The 24349-nt window shown below is 42.4% G+C and overlaps 1 protein-coding gene across 8 annotated transcripts in view; it reads right to left on the reverse strand.

Moving 5' to 3' along the window:
* HECW1 (HECT, C2 and WW domain containing E3 ubiquitin protein ligase 1) overlaps window positions 1-9530 on the reverse strand; it is a 250519-nt gene extending 240989 nt beyond the window's left edge. For 3 of the 8 annotated variants that reach the window (XM_074541375.1, XM_074541340.1, XM_074541361.1), the window contains exon 1: window positions 8933-9198. In XM_074541375.1, coding sequence (XP_074397476.1) covers window positions 8933-8962 — 30 coding nt within the window. In that variant the 5' untranslated portion in view covers window positions 8963-9198. Of the gene's footprint in view, window positions 1-8932; window positions 9200-9344 lie in introns of those variants that run through there. The other 5 variants (XM_074541380.1, XM_074541369.1, XM_074541351.1 and 2 more) reach the window with 5 other exon arrangements.
* Window positions 9531-24349: the final 14819 nt, after the last annotated feature.

Below are 24349 nucleotides of genomic sequence, written 5' to 3' on the forward strand. Positions count from 1 at the left end.
CACCTTACCCAACACACCAGTTCTGAGTTCCTGTTTTTGAGGACCTGCCTCCCTTCAGGCACTGTTAACCAGTTTTGCACTTCATCCAGGCCACAATGACACTGAGGGGGCAGAGATGCAGCAAGCTGCTTTTGCCTTCATTACACGGGGAATAAAAGTCCTGGGGACAGCCCCTGCACATAAAACAGTCTCATGCAGCCAACTCAAGATAATCTGTCATGCCTCTCTTTCTGGTGCAGCACTGCCTGAAACATGGCTGTAGTGTCCTGGACATAAGCTAGTAAGCTCATGCTATGCCGTGTACACTTAGGAGCTTAGATCTTCATTTGCTTAAGGCCCTGTTATCACTTTTCATTTCAGCATGTGGATGCCCCCTCTCGTGGTCCCACAAGGATTATTTGGATTAGCAACGCTGCATTCATATCCTTTTTGGTCCAGGTAACTAAAGCAGATGACCTGGGTTTTCAGTGAGTTATTAGAAGGCCATCAAGTAGACTGATCTCCTGTCCACCTCAAACCTACTGTGACAAGGTCACAAGTCAGCCAAGCATATTATTCACGACCCTTGCCGAGCTGCCAGATAATTCGGTGTTAAATCAGACACCTCCTCAAACACCCTATTTCTCATCTTGCCCTCGCTGAGCCAGCTTGACAGCCCATCTCATGCAAACCCTGAGCCTACTAGCACTGCCACCACTTACACACCAGCTTTCCTAAGGTGCCTTGTCTCTCTAAGGTCAGCGGGACTCCCTCAGCAGGAACATCACGCGTGCACACGCAGTGCTGGCAGAACTAGGTTGGGAAAAAATAGGTCAAACCAGGCATATATTTAACTTGGAGAACAAACCTCTTCCCAACAAATAATACATACACATATGCAAAAAATCCACATTTTATAACCATTAGAAAATCATCCTTATAAGAACTAGGCAACTAAAATATTTTACAGAAGCAGAGGCTCTACCAGAAACATTTATATTCCCACTCCAAACAGAGGTTTAAACATACAACCTCTCCCCCACAGCCCTACATCATCCTTTTGCTGTAATCAAGCAACTTCTTTCTCTACTATCTTTTGGGAAGTTGTTACTCATTTCCACCCAGAGCCTTAGACATTTTTTAGGGGTTTTTTGAAAGATAGTGATGGTGCAAGGTTGAAAAAATCCTGCAGGGAGCCTGGCCTGAGCCACTACCTCTATTCCAAACTTCAAAAAGTCACCTTGGCAGACAGGGTGGGTCGGAAAAGGAGGCATGAGGGCAGCCTGCCCCTTTCTAGAAGTATTGCAGCAACTTCCCTGGGCTTCTGATGATCTTCGAAGATGGATAAGCCAATACAGCCCACATGTCAAAAAATTACCATGTGGCTCCAACAAGCAAGTCAAGCAGCTGCTCCTTAGATTCCTTTTCTAGAAGACACTGTCCTCTTCCACCCACTGTAGGCTCCACCTCTACACAAACCTCAATAACTCAACTGGCAAGCTGAACACACAGAGGCGCCCAGAACACATCACCACACATTTGCTACAGTTTTGCTGCATTTCCTGCTTGTGACTTTGTTCCCACATCCTAAAACATTTTCATTCCCTGCCCAGCAACAGTAAAACCTAATTTGTAAATTGCCCTAAGCACTTCATGATAAGCAAATGCCCTCTCAGCACCACGCAAAAGATAGCAATATTTAAGGACTCAGAGACATACAATTAGGTGATACATGCTTTTAATTAAATGCCCTAACATAATTGCTCAAATATACATACTAAGGTTTTAGCCTACATCATGTTATTGGGTATGGAGAATTAGTCTGAGTTATTAAACATGTTTTAATTATCTGAAACATGAAATTGCCTGACCAATGCTACCTGTGCAGCAAACTGCATTGCAAAGAACAGTACTTTGCAATCACTTGGTTCTTGAGCAAGGGGAAGGTAGAAAGGGGAGAACAGACTATCAAAGAGACTGAAAACACATGTGCAGAGAGGGAGTCTTTGAATACATGCAGCAAGAATTCTTTGAGAGTTACAGTTCTGAGGAGCATGAAAGAATAAGGCAAAGTCAAATTTCAAGAGTGGGAAATGTTCTACACCAGGATGCAGTTTCCTGACCAAGATAAGAACTGCTGGCTTTAGCCAGGTGAGAAATCTTATTCTTTAATGGGAGCTTTGTTCACACACAAAGCAAAATCCTTAAGGAACATTAAGGAACAAAAAGAAGGTAAGTGAGGTACCCTGACCCTTATAAACCACCAAAGTGTTCACTCTTGGAAAGGGGTCTACCACAGGACCATGTGTTTCTCTACTGAAATAATCTTCTAGCCTAAGAAATGGAGGGGAAAATACATTTCGGCTGATTAGTCCTTAATACCTGGTCTGGGTAGTGATTTCTGTGGCTGTTTCTGCTTTAGCCTGCTGCTCAAGTAATGAGAAAGAAATGTCAGTGCTTCATGCTGGCACAGGACACAGCTAGCTTCCCTATGACACTCAGTTCTGTAAATAAATAAACAAATAAATAAATATATGAATAAAATCACCAAAGGCCTTGTAGCACTGTCTCTCACTCTCATCAAGAAAAGTTCCAAATAACTTTAGAAGGAGCATTGCTCATTCTCAATGCTCAAATCAAACTCAATAACACTTTATCTCAGCATCATGGCTTGTCTGTGACTCAGGGTACGTATGTAATGTTTCTGAATCATTGCCTCACATTGGCTACCACTTGAGAGCATGGTGCAGTCAAACTAGGCAAACTAAGAGTTCATGGAAAGTCCTTACTCCTTATCGCCACACAGCTTTCCCATGCCTGTAACCAAGGATAGGAGACCATCTAATGGCTACTGGGCATTTCATGAGTCTCAAACAGCATCATCTTGGAAACCCATGTTCTGACTCCAAGATTAAATATTTCATCTGCTTACCCCACTTTTCATGGCTAAAGTGGGGTAAGTTCCATGTGGCAACTAAACTTTGGTATTTAAATCAAGAAGAGGCTTCAGAGAGTAAATCTGGTATTTTCTTTGTCTTCTTAAGGCAGCCATGCAGTTGCACACGAAATATACCTCATTGATGAAAAGTGTATATATTTTTTAAATTAAAAATTCTAGGGTCTCTCACATGACTTTTTTTAACACATCATTAAAGAACACTGACAAATACCCCAATACTTGACAGATGTTCTGCATTAAAATGTGAATGCTAAATTTAAATTTTCCTGAGGCTGCATTAAGACCTTGAAATAAGACAGTATCTCCTACTTTAATGACACTATCAGTCTTGAAAGGGCCCAGATTTCAAAAGAAAAGCAGCAAATTGCCCAGGCTGGGGACATTGGATGATCACATTCATCCCAGTGGTTTGTCAAGCACTTGTAATAGTGCCCAGATGCCCAGACAGGTAGTCCCACACACCTGAGCTACCGTATCAAGCTAGAAGGATTGCAGTTGAAACAGTTTAGGAAGAGCCTTATAACAGGCATACAGTTCACACGCAAATCTGGATTACTCCCAACTTCAAGGCTTCTTACCTAGCTTAGCAAACTCTGCACAACATGTAATGTACATGCTGCCAAAGAGACAGACTTTGGCAGGATAGTTTGTTTTGGGGAAGAAGAAAAGTCACGGCAACTCCTAAGATCCAGAGAGAAGCTCCTTGACCCATCCCTGCTCCATACAACCACAGTAAATAATGATTTGTTTGACCATCTTATCAAGAATTCCCCCCCCTCTACTGCTCTCCTCCTACCCTTGGGAAAAGCAGACTTTTTCCTGCTCCACCTCTTCTGCTTACACATGTTTCAGAGAGTTATTCCTAACCAATCCTCCTCTCTGTATACAGTGAGTAGCACAACATCAGATCTTCTCCAGCTTGCAGGAGATGCCATCCTAAATTTTACACGGAGATGTGTGAAAGCATTTGGTTGGCAGCAGAAATACAGCAGGCTCCTGCTTCCTTTAAAAAAAAAAAAAAAAAAAAAAAAAACAGGCCTGCTGAACCACACATTTCAGGACCTGAGGAACCTGATTTGGCAATTGAAGGTGCACATGGCACACATTTTCCTATGAAATGGAAAAATTAATTTTACCACATGACACATTTCAGTCCTAGTGTTCAAGAGGTCATTAACAAAACTACTTTAAAAGGTGCTAATAGAAACAAATGCCCTCAACATCACAGACTTCCCAGATGACTCCTGCTATGGAGATGGATGACAAATCACTCCGTCAGTGCTCTCTAAATTCCATATTGACTACACTGAAGCAATTAACCATTTATTTTTAGAGCATGTTCCATTTTAAACACAAGTGATTCAGTCCAAGATATATTCTATACTCCATTGCTATTTAATGGGTTAACAACTCTCAAATTTAAATGGATTTTAATTCTGGGAGAAATACTTGCCTTTTTGATTTTGCCTCCAGACATTGGCTGGGAATTTTAATTCAGGCTTGAAACCAAACAAATGTTGGTGCTCTACAAGCATCTGCAGAGAAATATAAAAATATCTGGAAAGTGTGAAAGAGCAAGCCTGTTTTGCTAAATGCATAAAATGAAACCTCAGCCTAGGTCTCAATAATAGGTTTCCTGACTGCTGTGCACACGCTCTCTCCCACAGACCTTCTGCTCTGCAGCAAGGGAACGCTGCCTGCACTGCTGCGTCCTCAGGGAACTTCCCAATACAATGGAGCACAGCGATTCCCTGGGGAACACAGCTGATCACTGACTTCGAGATTTCAAACACAAGCACCGGGGTTTCCCCCTGTTTTACGATCTCGGAGAAACAGCTTGCCTTATCACTCCTCCCCGGCTCCCAAGCCATCTCACAGTTTATCTGCATTCTAGGCAATGTTCTGGACTAAAGGATGAGGAGCTGGGATCAAGCTAAGGCTGCTTGAACTCATGGAAAAGGAGGGTGAGATTATTAGTGGAAAGCTGGGGAGGGAGAGTCCTGAAGAACTGACAGTGGTTGCTGCTGCTGCCGCCACTGGAGGGAGAGGACAAACGGGAGCTGCAACAGGTACTGCAGCAAGGGAGCCCTGCTCAGCTGCTGCCCTGCTCCAACCCAGCTCCTCCCTGTTGCAAAATCAAAAGCAGTACACAGCCAGCCACTTGGCCCCAGCAGTCTGCTGCCCGGGACAACAGCCCATTTCACCTGTAGTTTGGACCAGTCTTTCTGGTCCTTTTTCCATAAACATCTGAGATTGAGTACATCATCTTCCCAAGGGACAGTCCCAGCATCTCCTAAGGAGCCCTGCCTGAAGAACCCAAACTTCCTACTTCAGAGCTAACAACAGGATACCCTAGCCAGACATAGCTGACCAAAAAAGGCCAAGACTGACTCACAAGCCCATTATATAGCTTCCTAGCCACCATTCATTAACTGTAAGGAAAATGACCCTGGGCTCCCTGCATCAAAGAACCTTGCCATTTCTTCTTAATTAATTCTAAGCATCTTGCTGGCCTCAAATCTCAGCTGGAAAAAATCAACTAAAGTAGGCAGCATCTTATCTTGCCCTTTGCTACTGGCTGCACTTTTATTTTTTCTGAGTTGCACGACCCCCACCCTTCTGAGATTACCACTAGAAAACAAAGTATTGCTGTGTTTTAGGACAAATACGTAAGTACATAAGATCTAGTATGTTTTAAGCTTTATTAGAATTAATGGTCATTGTATCTAAGGCCAATAGAAATACACTTCTAAGGAATTAAACCACATGCCTGCAGTATTTGCCATTCAGCCACTGCAGAACCACAAGAGCACATGAAATGTTACTGGAGAAATGGGTAAAAAAAGCCTTAAACAGAAGCAAAACTGACTCATCTCCTTATTGCCAAAACCGAGAAAGCCACTGAGTGTAAACAAACAACAGACATCCTGAAGAAAAGGGGGCGTCACAATTCCCTTTCCTGCTAATAGGCAGATACACAAACCCGTATGGGCAGGATCATCCTCCAGCTGCTGCAAGCACTCTGAGGGACATGGCCAACGCCACAGCAGCATTCCCGGCAGCACAGGTGCCACTGGAGGCAAGGGAGCATCTGAGGTGATGGTGACTCCCAGAGGCGTGATGGTTCACAGCTGTACCTGCTGGGGAGCTGTGGCTGCTGCAGGCATCATCCACCCATGTAAGCTACACGTATATATGGACACCCAGCTGAACTGTGCGGGGCACTGCTCACAAATGCCTAATTTTGGCTTAGGCTGGCAAGCACCCCGTCTACAGAACAGGAGGGACAGGGAGCCAGGGCACTTGCTTAAAGCTTGAGTTCTCCTCCCTGTCTCTAGAGGCCTACAAGGACTATGATCTGTATGTGCTGAAGCCAGGCTTTGTGGGTACTCCTAACTTTGGAGGAAACTACATAGAGAAAGACATAGGACCATAGAGATATTCAGAAAGATCAAAAGTCATAATGAGGACAAGTTACATTCTCTGGAAAAATCTATCATCACAAACAAAGATTTTTTCGAATAATTTCTTTTTTTAGTTACTAAAAGCCCTTCTGTTTGAACTTTGCAACTGGTATGGAAATGAGGAGGCTGTTTTGCTGGGTATTTTTTACAAACACTTTGCAGAGGTGAAACCACAGGGGAAACCTTAATCCCCTGTATCCACAAGGCAGATCCAAGCGCTTTAAAACACAGGTAACCTATCCTCTTTATTAGAACAGCTCCTGGCCCAACACCAACTGTCCAACACCATCACTTTCACAACTTGAATCCTCCCCACAGTACCACGGCCGCATCTTTTGCAGTATTTCAAAAGGCAGCTAATAAGCTAGATTTCGGTCTCACTATTTTTCCAAGTCACTGCATTGTTTGTAAGAAGACTATTCAAAAGGAGACAAGGAGAAGGATTTAGCACTACCTTGAATGAATGCTACTTAGCATCTGACACAGCACGTGCAAAACTTCACAAAGCTTCACAGGGATTATCTCACAATGGCAAAGGATGCAAGATCGCATGCCATGTACATGAAACACAAAGCCACTGAAAAATGCACCTCAGTAACAAGTCTTAGCCAGTTATTTATTGGAAAACAGTAAGGACCATATTGTTTATTAGAATGCACGTAAAATACTGAGCATATGGATTTGGAATTAATTCTTCGGGATGTCTTGAGCACGTCTACACAGTTTGCTTTCAAATTAATCAGCATCATGTTCAGATATTGACAGTTCCTGATAAAATCACTTGAGTGGATCAGTTCATGCTCTGGCCTGCTCTGGTTTCAAATGAGTAAGCTGACTGACACTAAAAGTTTAGGAGTCCAAAGCTCAGGTCACATTAAGTCAGAAACACATCAGCAATAGCATCACACAAGTGACAAAACATGCCCCCCACTCTTAACTGGTATGCTGCTGCTGCTCACAAATGCTGGACATCAACCTCTCTTTGTTCTGACCCAACTCCCTGCTCACCCTCCTGAAACAAACAAGTAAACAGACCCCACATTTCCCCTGTAAGAACACACACTCCTTTCCCCTGTACTAGACTGAGACTGCAATGACAGGATGAGTGGTGTGGTTGACTAAGTGTGTGCTGCCTTTTACATCTTGTTCTGGTTCCAGCATGAAAATCAACATTGCACCTGTGTTGTCCAAACTGGGTGTGCACTTCAGAGACAGACAGAAGGGAAGCAGAGAGAGCAGCCAGGATACATACCGTACTCCACTTCTTCACAAAACACACGTACTACACAGAGAAATGATAATCCCTTCTTAGTGGAAAATCCAAATTTTCAAAATGAATCCCCAAGCCAAAATGAATTACTGTAATAACTGCAATCCTCGCATGAGCACTAATCAGAAAGGCACAGCTGACCACCTGCTATGTGCCACCACTGGCAGAGCAGCACCCTGCCCCTAATTGCTGCCCAGTTCAGACAGGGCTAGGTGCCCCTCAGAACACGGCAGTGGTGCTGGTAAACACAGGGACAGGAGCACAGCCCGACTGACTGTTGTACAGTCTCACTACGCACTTCTGCTGAGTGCAGCATATATATTAAAAGAAAAAAAAAAAAGAAAAAAGAAAAAAAAGAAAAAGCACTACTGCAGCTCCAAACAGCAGGATGCAAAAATCTAAACGCAATCCAAATACTTTCTTCTGCAACTACAGAAAAACACACGGGAAACGATGCAATAGAGAACAAAATGAATTGTACTGCCCGTGTCAGTGCAAACCCATTATCTATGCAGGCTGCAAAATGAGAAACGCAGCATTTGACAATGCTACAGGCTAGGGCAATGTTCTTAACATACTTATAAGTTATTTTATTTAATTGCTAACAAAAAAATGCAGTTACATAATAACACAAGGTAATAACCAAAATATGAAGTCACAAGATTGGCTTACAGCAACAGAGCACCGGGGGGGTGGGGGGGGAGCAGTTCGTGCTTTAAATTTTGCTGCATTGTCAGGGAGCCAAGAACCAAAACTGGGGGCTTCTGCTTTTACAAGGAAAGGACATAACCACCAAAAATTCGGCACGGGACTCTACATCACCGCCTGCGCGCATCCACATCCCCAAATGATGTCAATCCCCGCCGGCACGTCGCTCATCATAATTCTACACTATCTGGTCGCTAGTGGAATTCAGCCGACAGGCCGGCGGCTCAGCCCGTATCCCACCGGGGCCCAAGGAGCTCCCCGGAGAGCGAGCCCTGCTCGCCGCCCCCGCCCAGGGCAGCGCTCACGGCCGCGGCCGGGGCTCCCATCCCGCACGGACCTCCGAGGCACAAAGGCGGCACGGCGCAGCCGGGCACGGTGACAGCGCACACCCACGACCCGCCACCGCAGCCCGCCGGCCCCGGGGAGGGCCTTTCCCGGAGCCGAGGCCGCTACCAGCTCCATCCCGCCTCGCACTTCTCCGCTGGGAGCCGACAGCGCCCGCCCCCGCCCCACCACCCTCACCCGGGGCCGGGCGGCAGCAGCCCCTCGTACCTGGACAATGCCGGCCTGGGCACAGCTCATGCTCCCCCGGCGAGGGCAGCTCTCACATCCCACACGTGCCTGTCAGCCGGCAGGGAGGAAGGCGGGCGTGCTGCCGGCGTGTCAGCCCCCGCCGAGCCGCACCATAGTCCAGCACCGGCTGATACGCCCCGCAGCACCGCCGCGCTCCCTCCTCCTCTTCCTCCGCCCCGCCAGCCTCCTCCCACCTCGCCGCCTGTCGCTGGGTACCGGCCGCCTGGAGCCACCCACACGCCACGGCGGGCGCCCGGCAGCGCCGCCCGGCCCAGCCCGGCCCGGCCCGGCCCGCCCCTCAGCGCTCCTCCCGCCCGGCCGGCCCGCGCTGCCCAGGCCGCCCGCCCGCCTGCGGAGCCCACCCCGGGCCGCCCTCCCGCTCCTCTCTCACCATCCTGCCCCGCACAGCGTCCTGCCTCTCCGCGACTGATCGCACGGGGACATCGCCGCACGCAGCCCGGCTAACCACGCACCGGGCGTGGAGGCGGAAAAAAATCAACGTCTTCTCCTCTTTGCCCCTTGAAGTCGGGGCTGCCACCCTCACATCAACTTCCCAGCGGTGCCAGAGCCTCCGGGGTGATCATTAAAGCCTCTTCCCAGCTCACCTGACCAAGAGCTAGGGCGGCACTATTGCTCTGGCAGCGGTCTCTCCCCTAGGGAACACGCACCTTGCACCACCGTCATCTCCAGCCTCTCCTCGTGGACAGGGCTTTGTGACTTTAACCCCTGGAGAAAGAAAGTCACAGTACCAGTACTGTGAAAAGAGCAAATTTCAAAATGCAGTTCAGGATGGGGACAGAGGTGCTCTAAATGCGTTTCTCCCACAGGTCTTGCAAACCGGTTCACCAAAAGCAGACCACGAGCTGATGGGACTGCAGGGTGCTACAGCTTCCAGCAACAACTTGCTGTGAGTGCATCCACTGGTGGAAAGGGCTGAAGAACAGCTCTTCTTGTCAGCTGGCAGAGGGAAAAGACAGAACAATCCTGCAGAGGCCCACTTACCCCCTCACCTAATTTTTCTAGAGAAAAATTAGGTGAGGGGGTTTACTTTTTTTAAACAGCATGTTTTAAAAACCATGCTGTTGGAGTGGTTTCACACCCACCCACTACTAAATATATAAATTTTTCCAAGACTCTTCTGGACCTTAATTTGTATCCTAAAGCAAAAACATGTTGATGAAAGCCACAAACATGTCCAGTAATTTCATAAATGAAGCTACGTTTGTTTCTAAAACCTTCTTAGCAATCTCCCCTCTTGCAAATTTCTATGTATAATAACACTTCCTGTGCTTGGTATCAGTGCAAGAAATACCAATTTTAATTTGCTCATCAGTTCACTCCAAAATACTTTCAGACACATTGTGGCCTCTCATTTCCACTTGATCATCCAATTTTCTTTCTTGAAGAGGTGAAACAGGAGAAATTAGAATCGTATAAGCAGAACCTCAGAAGGAAAATCAGATTGGATTTGGGGAAAAGAATGGCTTGGTATTTTATAATATTAGTGAAAGATGAGGTATTCCAACAGTCAGAACTACCCACACACGATACCAGCAAGTGCACTAATTCCCTGTGCATTGAGAGTGGGAAGAAAGGGGTGCCTATCATCAAAAAGCAGCTCCAGCTCTTCCCCAGAAGCAGGGCAGATCAAAAGGCATACCAGGTCATGAAAGCCACGTGAGCAAATGTGCATCTCAGAAATATCTTCTGCAGGTGTTTGGGAAATTTGGGTGATGTTTGGGCAAGCACACTGGCTCTTCTCATCCAGCAAAACCATCCACTGATCATAGATTGCAGTGGGCCATGATGACAAAATCCTACAGGAGGCCTCCAAACAGATATTTCCCTCCTTGTTTTAAATCTGTGTATCAGAATTTACACTGGAACTGCCTACAGTAGGCATGTGCTTTTGCCTTTGCACTTTGAAAGTCTAAACAGGAAAGAAAAACAGAGAGATGAGGGAGAGAGTCAGAAGAGTGAAAAGGTGAAGTTTGCCCAAAGTTCACACAGTAATTTTCTGGAACAGAGTAGAGAACTGGTCCAAGCGTCCTCACTCTTGATTCATTGCCCCCTCAGAGCTTTTATCCAGCTCCTTCTGCTTTTCTGGGTTACTAGTGTAATTTCTCATCATGTATTAAAATGAGACATGCTTCTCATCTCCAAGGGTGGACACGTATTGATTTTATCAAAAACATTAAGTTAGTGAAACCAGGAAAACCTGATAAATGCACCTGTTTAAAAACAGTCTAAATCCAGCAACTCAAACTTCAAGCTTGGTTATGAATTTTAGAGGCAGCTTAACATTATGGGTGTGCATGAGGAGTAGGAACCACCATAAACACATTCAGGGTTGTGAGATATGAAGCAGAAGACCACTGTGGACCTGGGGAGAGGAACCCTTTTAGGGGGAGAAAGCATATGCTTTCCTCCTTAGAATCGACCACCCCGGCTTTCCTTTAAGACTGAAAAGAATATCCTGAATCTCCTATGAGAGAAGGAAGTTAAAAATTGTCCCCTGCTGGAATTTATGTAAAACCAGAGATCAAAATTAAGATCAAGAGGCAAAATGCATACCCACTTCCAGTAGACATCCACTCAGATACAGAAGATGAATGTGGCAACTGGTTCAGAAAATGAACCAGGCTTTGAAGAGGACATTTTGCCCTGCTGTTCTTCAAAAGAATGAAATTATACATATTGGAAATAAAGTGGCTTGCATTGTAACTTTGCATTTGACTGAAAAGCAAGAGAGTTGCATAATGCATAAGGAGCTTTAAAATTAGACTAAACTTTGGCAGTTCAGATTCTTATCTATATAATAAACAAACCTCTGAATTTCATATGCCTACCTTTTATATACTCCCCAGCCTCCCACAGACTAAGCAAAACAGCACATCTTGCTGTCCCACAGGCTTGCTGACAAGTCCTGGTGTCTTTTCAGACAGTAGATAAGCCCTAGTCATGCCTCAGGACAGGTCTGCAGGCAGTACAAGATGAAGATGATTTGGGCAGCAAGTGACCAAGATGCATGTCTGTTTTGCAGGAAATTTTTGCACAGTTTTGACAGCCAGAGAGTAGTCCTGCAAGTGCAGGAAATGGAAGCAAGAAAAATTTGTCTTGGGGGAGTTGTGGAAAAAGCGAGATGAAGCAGGCTTGTCTTTTCCTACCAAATAATTCTGAAGTACATAAACACACACTCTTGAGTTGGCACAGGAGAGATTCCATTGCATTTCCAAAATCTGTCATTCTGGTGGCTCATGCCTGATCAGAGGTATGTCCACTTGGTGTAGTATACTTTGTAGTTCTTTATAAGTGCTTTGATCAAATAAGAAGGAAAAACCAGGAAAATTTGTTGTTCTTAAAAAATGTCAGGCACACCTTGATCTGAAGAAACAGCTGTGTTGGTTGTGGTGTTACAGCCAATTAAAAAAAAAAAAAAACACCAAAAAAAACCCAGAAAAACCCCACTGATGTTCTTTCCTTCAAGACTCATGCTGATCTGGGTGATGGTGGTAGGACTAAGTAAGGCTCTCATAGAGTGTACTGATACCTTGCATTTGTAGGGAGCCAGGTACAAACAGACCCAAACCTTCCCCAGGAGAGCTTTTCTGAAAGAAGGAATGGCCGGTCTCTGAAACATTGACTAGGGATGCTCTTGTCTTAAAGCTCTATGAAGTCCAAGAGTAATTTCAAGCTGCTTAAGCTTTATATTGCCCCTTGAATGCGTCAAAACTAGGAGCACAGCCATTATCCTGCCACTGGCTCTGGGTGACCTTTGAATAAATAAAGACTGGAAGATTGATAAATGAGAGTCCACCACCTTGGCAGAATAGGGTAATTTCATGTTCACATGTACATTTGGACATATCCTAAGTTTTTATGCTGGATTAGTCTCCAGCTGGGCTAGATGTAGGTTCATCTCTTTTCTGCAACTTAGTATTCACTAAATTTTACCAGTAAACACAATTTTTACCTGATAAAGAGACTACCACTCAAATGGTCTAAGGCAGCATTTCTCAATGCTAGGCTCATTTTGTTCAAGTGATATTCTCAGACCTGTCTTCTGTGGCTTCTGACTTCAGATTATTCACTCTGTCGGGACTCAGAACTCTTGTTACTGACACACAAAGACTGTCTTTAAAGAGGGGCCTGGCTGATGATATTTTTTTACTGTATTTTGGCTTACACAGGTGGGATTGCTCTGATTTCAGCTGGATACCATGCTGATGCATAGCAGTAGGTCCTTGTCTGGTGTAGATGCTCAGATTTCAGGCCCTAACAGAGTGCTTTCTTCTAGTTGCTCTTGGGCAGGAGTTGACTGTTAGTTACTGTAACCTTCCATCCTTTCTGGCAGCCCAGATCCGAACATTTGGGGAGGCCATGATGGACATCCTCCTAGAACAGATGACCAAAGGCTGTAACTGTTGGAGAATGGTATGGGGCAGGTGTTAAAGTCACTTCTGTCCTCGCAGGACTGCACCCCCTTGTAACATTTTTCCTCAGAGGAGCAGACAGCATGCTATGCAACAGCCCTGACTCCATCCCTGTTTTATCCTGGGTGTGCACAGAAGTTTCTTTGCAGAGGGCCTGAATTACTGGAGTATTTAACCAACTTGATTAAAAGAATTCTAGCCCCTCAGCTGAAATCATTTTCATGGCCTGATTTTTGCAGTTTCACCTAATTGTTTCACGTGTAGATACACACTAGTTTTACATTTGCCCCTGTTAAGTTCATTTTCTTCTGCCTTGATTCTCTTTCTGAAGCAAATGATAACCAGCTTCAAAACAGAAGGAGGTTAAATATTAGCATCCCTGACAGAATAGAATCAGTGATTATGAAACATTATTCTACGTGGGCAAACACACTGCATATTTTTCCTGCATAAAGCCTATGATAATGCTACTAAGAGACCAATTATTTTTACAACTAAGGCTCTACTTAACAAAAAAAAAAAATCATAAAACATGTTCAATGACACAAAGATTGAGCCCACAAGTTGTTCTGCCACCCAGTGAAATTATTTTGATGAGTGTTCCTTTAGCTTCTTTGATATGTCCTCAGTGAATGGTGATTTCACATTACATCTTTTTCTCCCATACCAGGGGAGTGGGGGTGGGAATCAGAGTCTCTTCACCTCTACCTGGCTGTCATAAAACTTGAAAGAATTCGGTATATTTGAGTTTCCCTTATCTAATATGTATCAGAGGTCTCAACCAGTTTAAAGATTGCATGGATTACATAAAGTTGGACACTCAGAGTATATATGCTATATATGCTATATATATATATATATATACGTACATTCTGGATGTATATACATGTAGTTGTATAGATAGGTAGATAGGTAGATAGATAGATATATAGATAGATAAATAGATAGATAGATAGACAGATATGAGTATATATATTATCTTCCTAGGAATTCCTGCTAGTAGAGGGGGATAGTTGTCTCATTGTCTATGAAAAACATTGGCCCTATATCATAACTACAACACTTAAGCCAGAAGAGACAGAAGAGAACAAGAGATCCCTGCGGAGTCAACACCATAATGATTTAGCTGTATATTTAGTTTTAATCTCAAATGGAGACCTCCTCTGAAGGGGCAAACTGAGATAAACTCTAGTTACAGGAATGGGTTTTGAAGGTACTCTCCCAAGAGTACTAATTTTGATTAATTTCACGAAGTTTACCTTTCACTCAGGCAACCCTGCTAAATTACTGCCCAGCAACTATGAATGTGTTTAGATACATGCTGTAACATTGTGCTAGAACACAGCCAAAGATTTTCTTGTGATGAGAGTAGGTATTCAAAGGGGATGAATGAATCCTTATGGAAAGGGGATGCTTCTGGTTTTGCTCTGCACTCAGTTTCTGATCTGGTCCCACACCTTTGTGCTGAGGCTTTCCCTTGGTCCTTCAGTACCCACTGTTTACTGGGTTAATTTTCCACTAGTTGAGTGGGAGTCAAACCAAGAGCTCCCACGGGTGCACTACTGAGAGATGAAAGCATGTGCACAAGCAGTGCTTTCCAAGGAGGGGAAAAAAGCTGAAATTTCACCTTTCATGAGTAGTTAAGCCTGTTGAATCAGTTCAGCTATCTCATAAGATCTCTCCCAGACTGAACTGGAAAAGGATCAAGCCCAAGAAAAGCAGGGGTATTCCTCTTACCTTGTGAAAGTACACCAAGCCAAAAATCATTGTTGTACTCAGTAGGGTGGTGAAGATGAGATTATTCCTGCCTGCATCCAGGCCTTGAAATTTTTTTTGAAGATGCCAAATGCTTAGTTGTTTTGGCTTCCCTCTCAAAGATTTCCAGACAAATCATTAATTATTTACATTTTTCTCAACACTGACCCACCACTGAGTAGCAGGCCTGTTTTAACTAGGTTGGAATGAATAGAAGAGCTCGTCGTCCACATTCATTTGGCTGATAAACAATTCAGTAGTAACAGAGGGCTGAATTAACAGATGAAGGCAGATGGGCTTATGGAATAAAGGAGGGACTGAGAGAAAGGTTATATCGAGAGAGCAGAAGGATTGGAAAAAGATCAACCAAAAATGGGCCAGCATGGTAAGCCATATGTCTCTTCTAAATGGTTTTTCTGCTCTCGTTTGATTGTCACAGTGCTTCATAACTATCAGTTGTTTTGTTCTGAGATTTTCAAGGTTTTGGGGTATTTCAGGGGGTTTTTGCAGGAAATGCTTCTCAAGAGTCCAAAAAACCAATACCATGGACACTCCATTTCATATGGGGTGAAGATCTATGTTATTTTTACAAATCTATACAATCAAAATTATATGAATACAGCTATAGTAAGCACAGATTCACAGCCACCCTCAGTCATTCTGTAATGTCAGATCCACCTCCCCATGCAAATGCTGTAGAGATAAATCTGGCATGGGTTCAGTTGCCACTGTCTTCCCTCATCTGTCAATGTATCCTACTAATAGAAGGGAAAAGAAGTGGATATTCACTTAAATAGCATATCCCTTCCAATTGCATACAAAAGAACCTACTATGACATGTCATAATCATTCAGGACAGATGTCCTGTGATTATACACAGCCTTCTGCAGCATTTCTGACAGCCTCTGGTGGATATCAGCCATGCCAGGCTTAAACTTCAGCAGCCAGTAATAAAACATCAGCTTGAATTTCCACCCCACTACATCAATTTTCTTAATAAATTACTTTAATAATGGGAGGAAAAGGAGAGCAATAAGACAAAGTTGCATTATAATAGCTCACAGCTTTCTTCTCTAGCACCCTGATGTAGGCTGTTTTCTTATCTTCTGTATTATCAATCCCTTTTCAGTTTACAGTCAGCAGGTCCCAGGGCTTTGTCACCTGCAGGAGGATGACAAGGGTTTATCCAAGCTGTTGCTGGCCTTACAGCATTAGCTGCTGCTCCTGGCCACAAGTGCTACCTGCTCTCCTGGTTGAACCTTACACCCCTGTTTGAGCCCTGCCTGCTCCTCCAGCTCTGCTCTTGCACATCTTGCTCTTGCCCTTGCTCTGCCAGTTCTAGATCATTATGAAAGCTTTGCTTATAGATGCTTCTCTTTTCTACCAGCATTTCAGCTCCAAGGTCTCCTTATCAAGGTCTCTGCAGACATTGCAAATCATTTTAGTCCTCAGCTGCACCTAAAATCATATTCACAAACTTAAAATTTCACCACCACATCTCTGTACCTGCTGGATATTGAGGAATAACTACTCCATATACATAATTTGCCTTACCTCTGCCTTTGAAGTACAAGTGACTTGACTATGTTGGCACTCATCTAGGAAGTTTGAGGGCAGGTTTATAAAACTTAAATGTCCCAGCTGGTAGGAGCTTTTTTGCATCTTCTAGGTTTACAGAGCACCCTTCTCTGCCTTTAAGTGCTCACACAGTTTCTGGTCTCTACTTAAAACCAACTCATACATATTCAAGGAATTCTAGCTGCAGAGAAGTCCTTGAAGTTCTCATGCACAACTCCCTTTTCTTGTAAGTTGCATTAATTACACCAGGAATGTTCATCAGCCCCAGTAATCATTTCAGCAGTTTTAAACTGAAAGGTCAGGCTGAAAAACCCCACAAGCAACGCTTTTATGCTCTGTGAGAAATACAGCTAAATCCTCTGCTTTCAACAGTTTATCTTAAAAAGACATTACCATTAGCTATCTGAGATAATGACTAGAAAATACAGCAAAGTTATATTCCTACATAAAATAAACATTTATATTATGTACCACTGAAAAATACATCAATATAAGAGATGCATCAGGTCTACTCTGTGTACACAAATGCATAACAAATCCCATCTTCTCATAAGTACATGTGAAGCAGCAGCAAAATTTAGGCCTCAGCAGTTCTGTGTAACTTGAGTCACACCTGGGATTTCCTTCTGTATTTATGATGAGCCTCTTTAATCTCATCTCTTCTCTGAAGCAGGGCTTTGAGAAAGTCCATGTTCATGGCTCCAATTCACATCTAAGGTAAACTCTAAGAGCTGCTCCTCCCCCAGCAGCCCTACATTCAATGCAGCATTAGGGGATAAGCAAGGCTGATATTTGGCTCACACAACACTTGCAGGGACTATTCTCTATGGGGAACTCAGCAAATGTGCTGTTAATAATGCACCAGACTTGCAATTCAGCTGTATTGCCTCTGAAAAGCTTAACAGGAATAAAAAGCAATAAGAATTGTTTTGACACTGTTCACAAACGTGAATGACTACACACTGTTCTATTGAGAAAGTTGGAGTTGCCCATGTTTCATCCTGGAGCTTATCCATACCCATTTGAAACAGAAGAAGCAGTGATAGAATTATGGACAGGTCATGCAGAGCAGCAGCTGAAGTCCCTCTGAGCCATGTGTACCAGGCAAGCACTAAGGGCTGATTTCTGAGCCCTGTAAATCAGTACAAGTGGTGTTCCAATGCCTCTACAAACTACCAAGCCACCTCTGAGGGGTCATCAGACATTATAAAATAGTGGTCTTTTGTGCTGTGCACTTTTACAGGGGCTGTTCCCAGGGAGTCCCTGGATTCCCTCTTTGTTTCGTTGCATCAAGGGAAGGAATGGTCAGTATTGCATCCCATCTCGCCCATCGCAGCTCGTTTTTGTGCAAGGAGGAAACTGCATGGCAGTGATTCTTCCTGTAAGACTGATGTTACAGAGTACTTGCATTGTCCTGCCAACATAAGAGTCTTCACAGAATGGACAAGAGCAAGTGCCAGGAGCAGGGTATGAATCCATGGTGAAAATGACACCTGATGGGAGAAGAAGGGTTGATCCAGCAATATTAGAGGACAATTGACACACGAGCAAGAAGAATGTTGTGGGAGGCACTGAACACCCTCAGTATGTGCACATTCATTGAAGTGTTCTTTTGCCTTTGCTATCTTCCAATTTTTAAAGTATTTTAACTTGCAACTGAAGAAAAAGTATTATTCCTGTAGGGCTAAAATCAGATATATCAGACTGCTTTATATCCAGAATAATTCATTACTGAGACCAGAATCTGTCTCTAATTATTATGAAAGAAATATCAGTATCAAAGTTCAACACTACATTTTTTGAGATACACACAGATGAATAGACTCTTAATTCCTACATAAGCACCTGTTCTAATGCTCTTGTGCTTCCCAGTCAAGTAGTAAACTTGCTGGTTTCAGTTTTAATGTTTCAGGTAACGTAAGAGTAGCATTTCTGGTTTTTGATGATTTTTTAAAAGTCTACAAAAAATTTAATTTCCTGGTGATTAATATCTCTGAGGCTTCATACTTCAGAGGAGGTCTAAGGAAGGAGCTGAAAGGAGGCTGCCTGGCTTCACTATAATCCAATGATTTTCCGTAGAGCTTGAACACATCTGGCCACAGATTGATACTATTGTATATATAATCATATATAATCAAAGTATTTAAAGAAGAGAGCAAACATAGTCTCCACCACTGTTAGTCAGAGCTGTCTGGATAACTGTAGACCAGAATTCCTTGGACTTCAAGAACTTACTAACTTTTGTCCCATATCAAAACTCTCCAAAGTATCAGGTGGCACACATGTTCTCAGCTGTGGTTTAATATGGCTAAAATTTATCCTACAACAATTATTCAGCTGCAGACTGTTGGTCTGGAGCATAATTTTCCCACAGAAGTTTTCCTCAGTTTATAAGCTGGCATATTCTCGGCTGCTAGTGCAAATTTCCATTCCTGGGAAGCCTGGGGGAGCTAATGGAACACAACTTATCCTGATAAACTGTATGTCGTTGGCAAATTTTTTTTCTTTTTTTTTCTTTTTGCAGAGCTGATTGAGTATTAAGTCTGACTGACCTACAGAAAGCTGCAACATTTCTGTTTGAAAATTACTCCTACCAAAAATAACCCACTACCAAAAATAAAATTAATAATGCAACATCCCTTTTACTCCTAAACCTAGCTGAGACACCCTGTCTGATGTTCAGGCATTTCTGGATAATAGTGCAAGAGCCTCAGGACACGAGTTATTTTTTCCATACAGCTACTTTAAATAGTGTGGTGATATTTTTAGTTTTACTGTACCCATACTGTTTAAAATTGTATTATTTTAAAATAGCTTCTGCAGTACAAGGTTCCCTGCTGTGGAAAGAAAATTGAGTTAAACTTTCACATTCAATATTTCTATAAATCTGATGCTTTACACAAAATAAACTGTGCATTCAATTATCCCTTTCTCAGATTTATCATTTGATAAAATTGTTTCCTCATAATCTTCAGCTTTTATCCAAAATGTGACTTACAATATGTAATATAAGCCAAAGCAAGCAAGCTAAATACCATCAGGAGTACAGAAAGGTAAAGAAGGATTCTTGCAAAATCTCATAATGATTTTTGCCAGTATTGAGAATCAGTAACAGAATTTGCTTTCTACAGCACTATACTTTGGTCTCATAGGAAAAGTGATCGTGTCACCATTGTTGGAATACACTAGAAGATAATGCAAGCAGATGGCAACTGATGTCTAGTGACAATGCAGCAACTCCAGGTACTTGGAGCCAGGTCCTGGTTCTGTCAAACTCCCCATACAGCCTTGGGTAAATCAGCTTACCTGCTGTGTCTGTTCCTCGGGTGTAAAAGGAAAACATTGATTTACCCAGGGAAATGTCACTAAGCAATAAAACAAAAAGAATTCTGAGAATGTCAGGTCAGATTCTTGTTATGAGTAGCAGGGATCATGGAAATGTTTGGACAGAAAGGACAGACTGAGGTGCATAAGAGCACAGGAAATTAACTTTTTTCCAAGGGTATTAAAGTAACCAGTGTAATTAGTTTTGTGTGGCAGACTTTGCTTTTCAAGGCCTGAAATAACAAATTATTTGCAGACTGAAGCCAAACTGCAGTCTAAGTCTTTATTATTAAATCAGTGTTGACATAATACAGAAGCAGATTATCACATACTGAGGATTTTTAGTTTCCAGTATTCTTAAGGTAAAAATTCATGTAATACTGCAGCAAGGTTTCTTCATGACCTCTAATATTTCCAAGTATCTTGAAGAAGAAAACAAGTGACAGACACAAGCTGCAGAATTGCAACTGAAAAATAAGCATTACTGAATTTCTCAGTTTTTAAATGGCAGACCCCTTGAGCTAACTCAGTAATTCTAATTTCTCTATCTTAAACCCCCTTGATTTGAGTTATCCCAGATATACCCAGGTGTATTAAACAACAAGAAAAGAGAGTACATAAAACTTCTTCAGGGAGAGGTGAAAAATAGAGACTGAGCTATGCAATCCCTGCTTTTAATTGTAATATTTAAGCTATTTAAGATAGATCTACAAATCCAAAAAAAACCTCAAATTTGCATACAGGCAGAAGAGTCACCAATATAGGGTCTTCATTTTGAAAGTTTCTAGAGTTTTATGTTGGACAGAGGGTACAACTAATGCAACTTCACTGAGGTACGTGAGTTAAATAATTGGAGAATTTTGCTGTCTTCTGTTGGATGTGTAATTACCAGATAGGAGTCAGAAGTAAGACTGCTTGTAAAAAAGCAACATCTCAGCATTCATTTCCTTTGAACTTTGGCGTTTTTCAGGTTTCTGTTTTTCAAGCCATGATGTTGATACTTCTGCTCAGCAGTTATTTGTCATTATCATCCATATGGAACATACAGGCAGAGAGGAGCAGACCAAAGGCCAGCTAGTCAAGTGTGTGCTTTCTGACTATTGTCAGGAGCAGATAACCGAAAAGAACCAAGCAATAAGAGCCAAGGATAAATGCCACATGCCGTGCAGATCATTGCACTCCATGACCCAGTGATGCAATTTCATAGATCATTTGTGCTTGTGTAAAGATGCTGGTCTGTACCCTAGGTGTGCTCATTCCACCTCAAGCCAGTCTCTGCAAGGATATGCCTCCCTCCTGCGTGTGCATGGGGCTTGCCATAATTCTCTTCTTCCTTTAGACATTCTTATAGGGTTTCATGGGGAATATACAAAAGAAATCCGAGGACCTACCCAGAGATGCTTTCCACATATTCCTCTAAAAGCATACAGAAGAAAATACTTTAAAACAGAATAACATAAAAAGAAATAAATGAAAAATCAAATTCTTGTCTTTCTTTTCATGGCTGAATCCATGTCTCAGAAAAATCCTAAAGAATTTCTGAAAGGACAAGCTGTACAGCAAAGATATGATAGACTCAGACTTTCAGGGACCATTTGGAATACATCCACATATATCTAAGATACTTGGAAATGCTGTTCACTCCACAATAATTTTTATATTTTTTTATGTACACATTATTTTATGCACACGTTCTTCCTAAACAGAGCCATTCTGTGTAAACCATTGTTGTCATTACTACACAATCTGTTATGTCTCATAATACTTTCCTAATCAGGAACTGTCCTATTTTATGATTAATCCACAGGAGATATTTGGAAGTGTTTTCTCTGAAGTACATTTTTCCTAATCCTTTCTTAAAAGTGTTTTTAAAAGTATATCCTAAAATAAAGATATGGAAGGGACCAAGCTGTAGATTCAAGACTAGCTTTAACAAGGTTAACGTTTTTCATGGCTCAACACTACTTTTACTTTGGGTTAGGGTGTACATTTTGCATTATGCCATCATATTATTTTTAGTCTTGTTTCACAACTCAATCCATCAGGAAGAGATGTGGTATTAAAGTACAGAAGTTGGAAGCTCTTAAACAATTTGAAAATTTTTTTTGACCCTAAAGAAAATATCCAAGTTGGGATAACTTTATTATTCAACAGCTCAATTATTATTTTACAAAAGGGTGGGGTTTTTTATTTTATGCAAATAGCCAGGCCAGAAGTGCTATGTCTAAACACAGGCTGTTAAAGCAAAATAGAAAATATTGACATTTATTGATTATTAATATTTTCCTGATTAGTGACCTTTGTATTCTTTCCCTTATTATTTCACTTCATGGCTACAGCTTCTATTTCAGTCTCTTTCAGTAGGCTTGAATTCTGTCTTGATAGTGCATTTACTGACAAATTCCAGATCACGGTAGAGGATGTCACTGCCATTTCCTACTTTCATATGAATACAATTCTTGCACTTGAGCTGCTCTAGAAAACTGAAATTGAACCAAACTGTCAGTTTCTCTCTGCAAAAAGAGAGATATGGCTTGAGATATGGCTGTTGTGCAAAGTCAGTGACAGCAGAGTAACTTTGGAAATGATGTTTTATCACAAGAACTGGACGTTATTCTTCGAACTTCAGAGAAAACCTTTGGATTAAAAAAAAAATATTATTTTTTGGCAATCTTTTTTATCACTGAGTCAAGAGCCAAACAATTTTTGTGAGCAAGGAAAGGTTATTTAGAAAAAAATACAGTGTTCATAGTCTTCCCCCAGACTTTGAAAGTCATAGCTACAGAGCAGCAACAGCCACAGCTGAGGCTGCATTGAGAAAGGTGCTCAAGGGACCCTATTCACTGCCTGGAAATCCAGCATCCTTTTATACCAACCTTAGGTGGGGTCAAGAAGCAATCTGTCAACAGATAAAAGCACACTGAGATACATAGTGGATGTTCCTGTCATTGAGTCCTCTGACTCAGCAGTCAGATACACACTGCTGGGTGCACTAGAGACTCCTCTGGTATCCTAGTGCTTAAATGCATTTATTGTGAAATACTGAATGAGTGTCACTGGGACTCAATTTGAGCAAAATAACAGCTTTGCTGCACTCCAGCATCTACTCTATTTCCCTCCTGAGCAGTCCCTCCTCAGACCCATTCCCTCTAAATACCACACACATTTCAGATTGCCCCAGGTGAGTATGTCATAGCTGTAGCAATGGAATAATGGCCACATTAAAATGTGAAATCAGAAGAGTTCTGGAATGCCATCTGTGTTTGGAAACTCAGATGGAAAATGGGAGTGGTCCATTAGTGCTGAAAGGTATCATCCTTTTAAATAACATTTAAATGAAAAGCCAAAAGCAGAAGCTGAGATCTTTGTTAGTCCATACTCTGATGTAATCACATTTTAAATGGCCTTGAGTTCTGCAAGAAGCAGCTTTCAAACAGATTGTACTAAGCTGCACATACATGACAGAGAGCAGAGGCCTTATGACAGCAGGTTGGAGCACATCCCAGGTGCTGTACACCTACCTATGTTTTCTGACCGTGTGTTACTTAGAGGCGTGTCCAGATACACAGCAGTCAGCTATTTGATCAATCTGATGTCTGGCAGGACAGAAACAGTATATCTCACAAATAGCTAGCTATGATTCTGTGATATAGGGATATTCTATCCCTATATGTGGGATATCTGTGATATCCCACAAATAGCTAGCTATGATTCTAAATCCATTGGAGCATTTAAAGAGTGCTGGCACAGTGAAAGCGTATGGCAGAACAGTGGGGCTCTGTCACCGTTAACAACAAACTCCCTGCAAAGGCCATGGAAGTTGGGTACCTGTCCCAATTTCCTTTATATTATATTTGTGTCACAGATTAGTATAAATGTGCCAGAATTAAAACCTTTAATCAAAGAACTTCCAAAGTCTCAGGGTTCCTACAAGCAATCAGCATTTCAGTGGACTTTTCCTGAAAATGCTTAAAATTACTGATTTTTTAAAGTGAAAACTTAACAAGAATCTCCTCTCTTTACAATATCCCAAGGTAAACACCTCACATGGGAAAGCCCTACCATCCCTTTCCCATTACCCTTGCATTTGCACTACCTTTGGTTTGCTTCTGAAACAGCATTTTTCTTCCTTGGCCACGTCAAAACATCTTCTCTACGGTTGTCAGTTCCACACCTCAATCTTTATAAAGACTGAGTAACAAAAGAGCTTCAAACTTCCCCTCCTTGAAGTGCTGGCCTCTTCAACTGTGTTATATCCACAGGTGTCCAATATTCAGGGAAAAATTATGAGCAAAAAGACTACTAA

Source organism: Zonotrichia albicollis, chromosome 1 (assembly GCF_047830755.1).
Source record: "Zonotrichia albicollis isolate bZonAlb1 chromosome 1, bZonAlb1.hap1, whole genome shotgun sequence".
Lineage (NCBI taxonomy): Eukaryota > Metazoa > Chordata > Aves > Passeriformes > Passerellidae > Zonotrichia > Zonotrichia albicollis.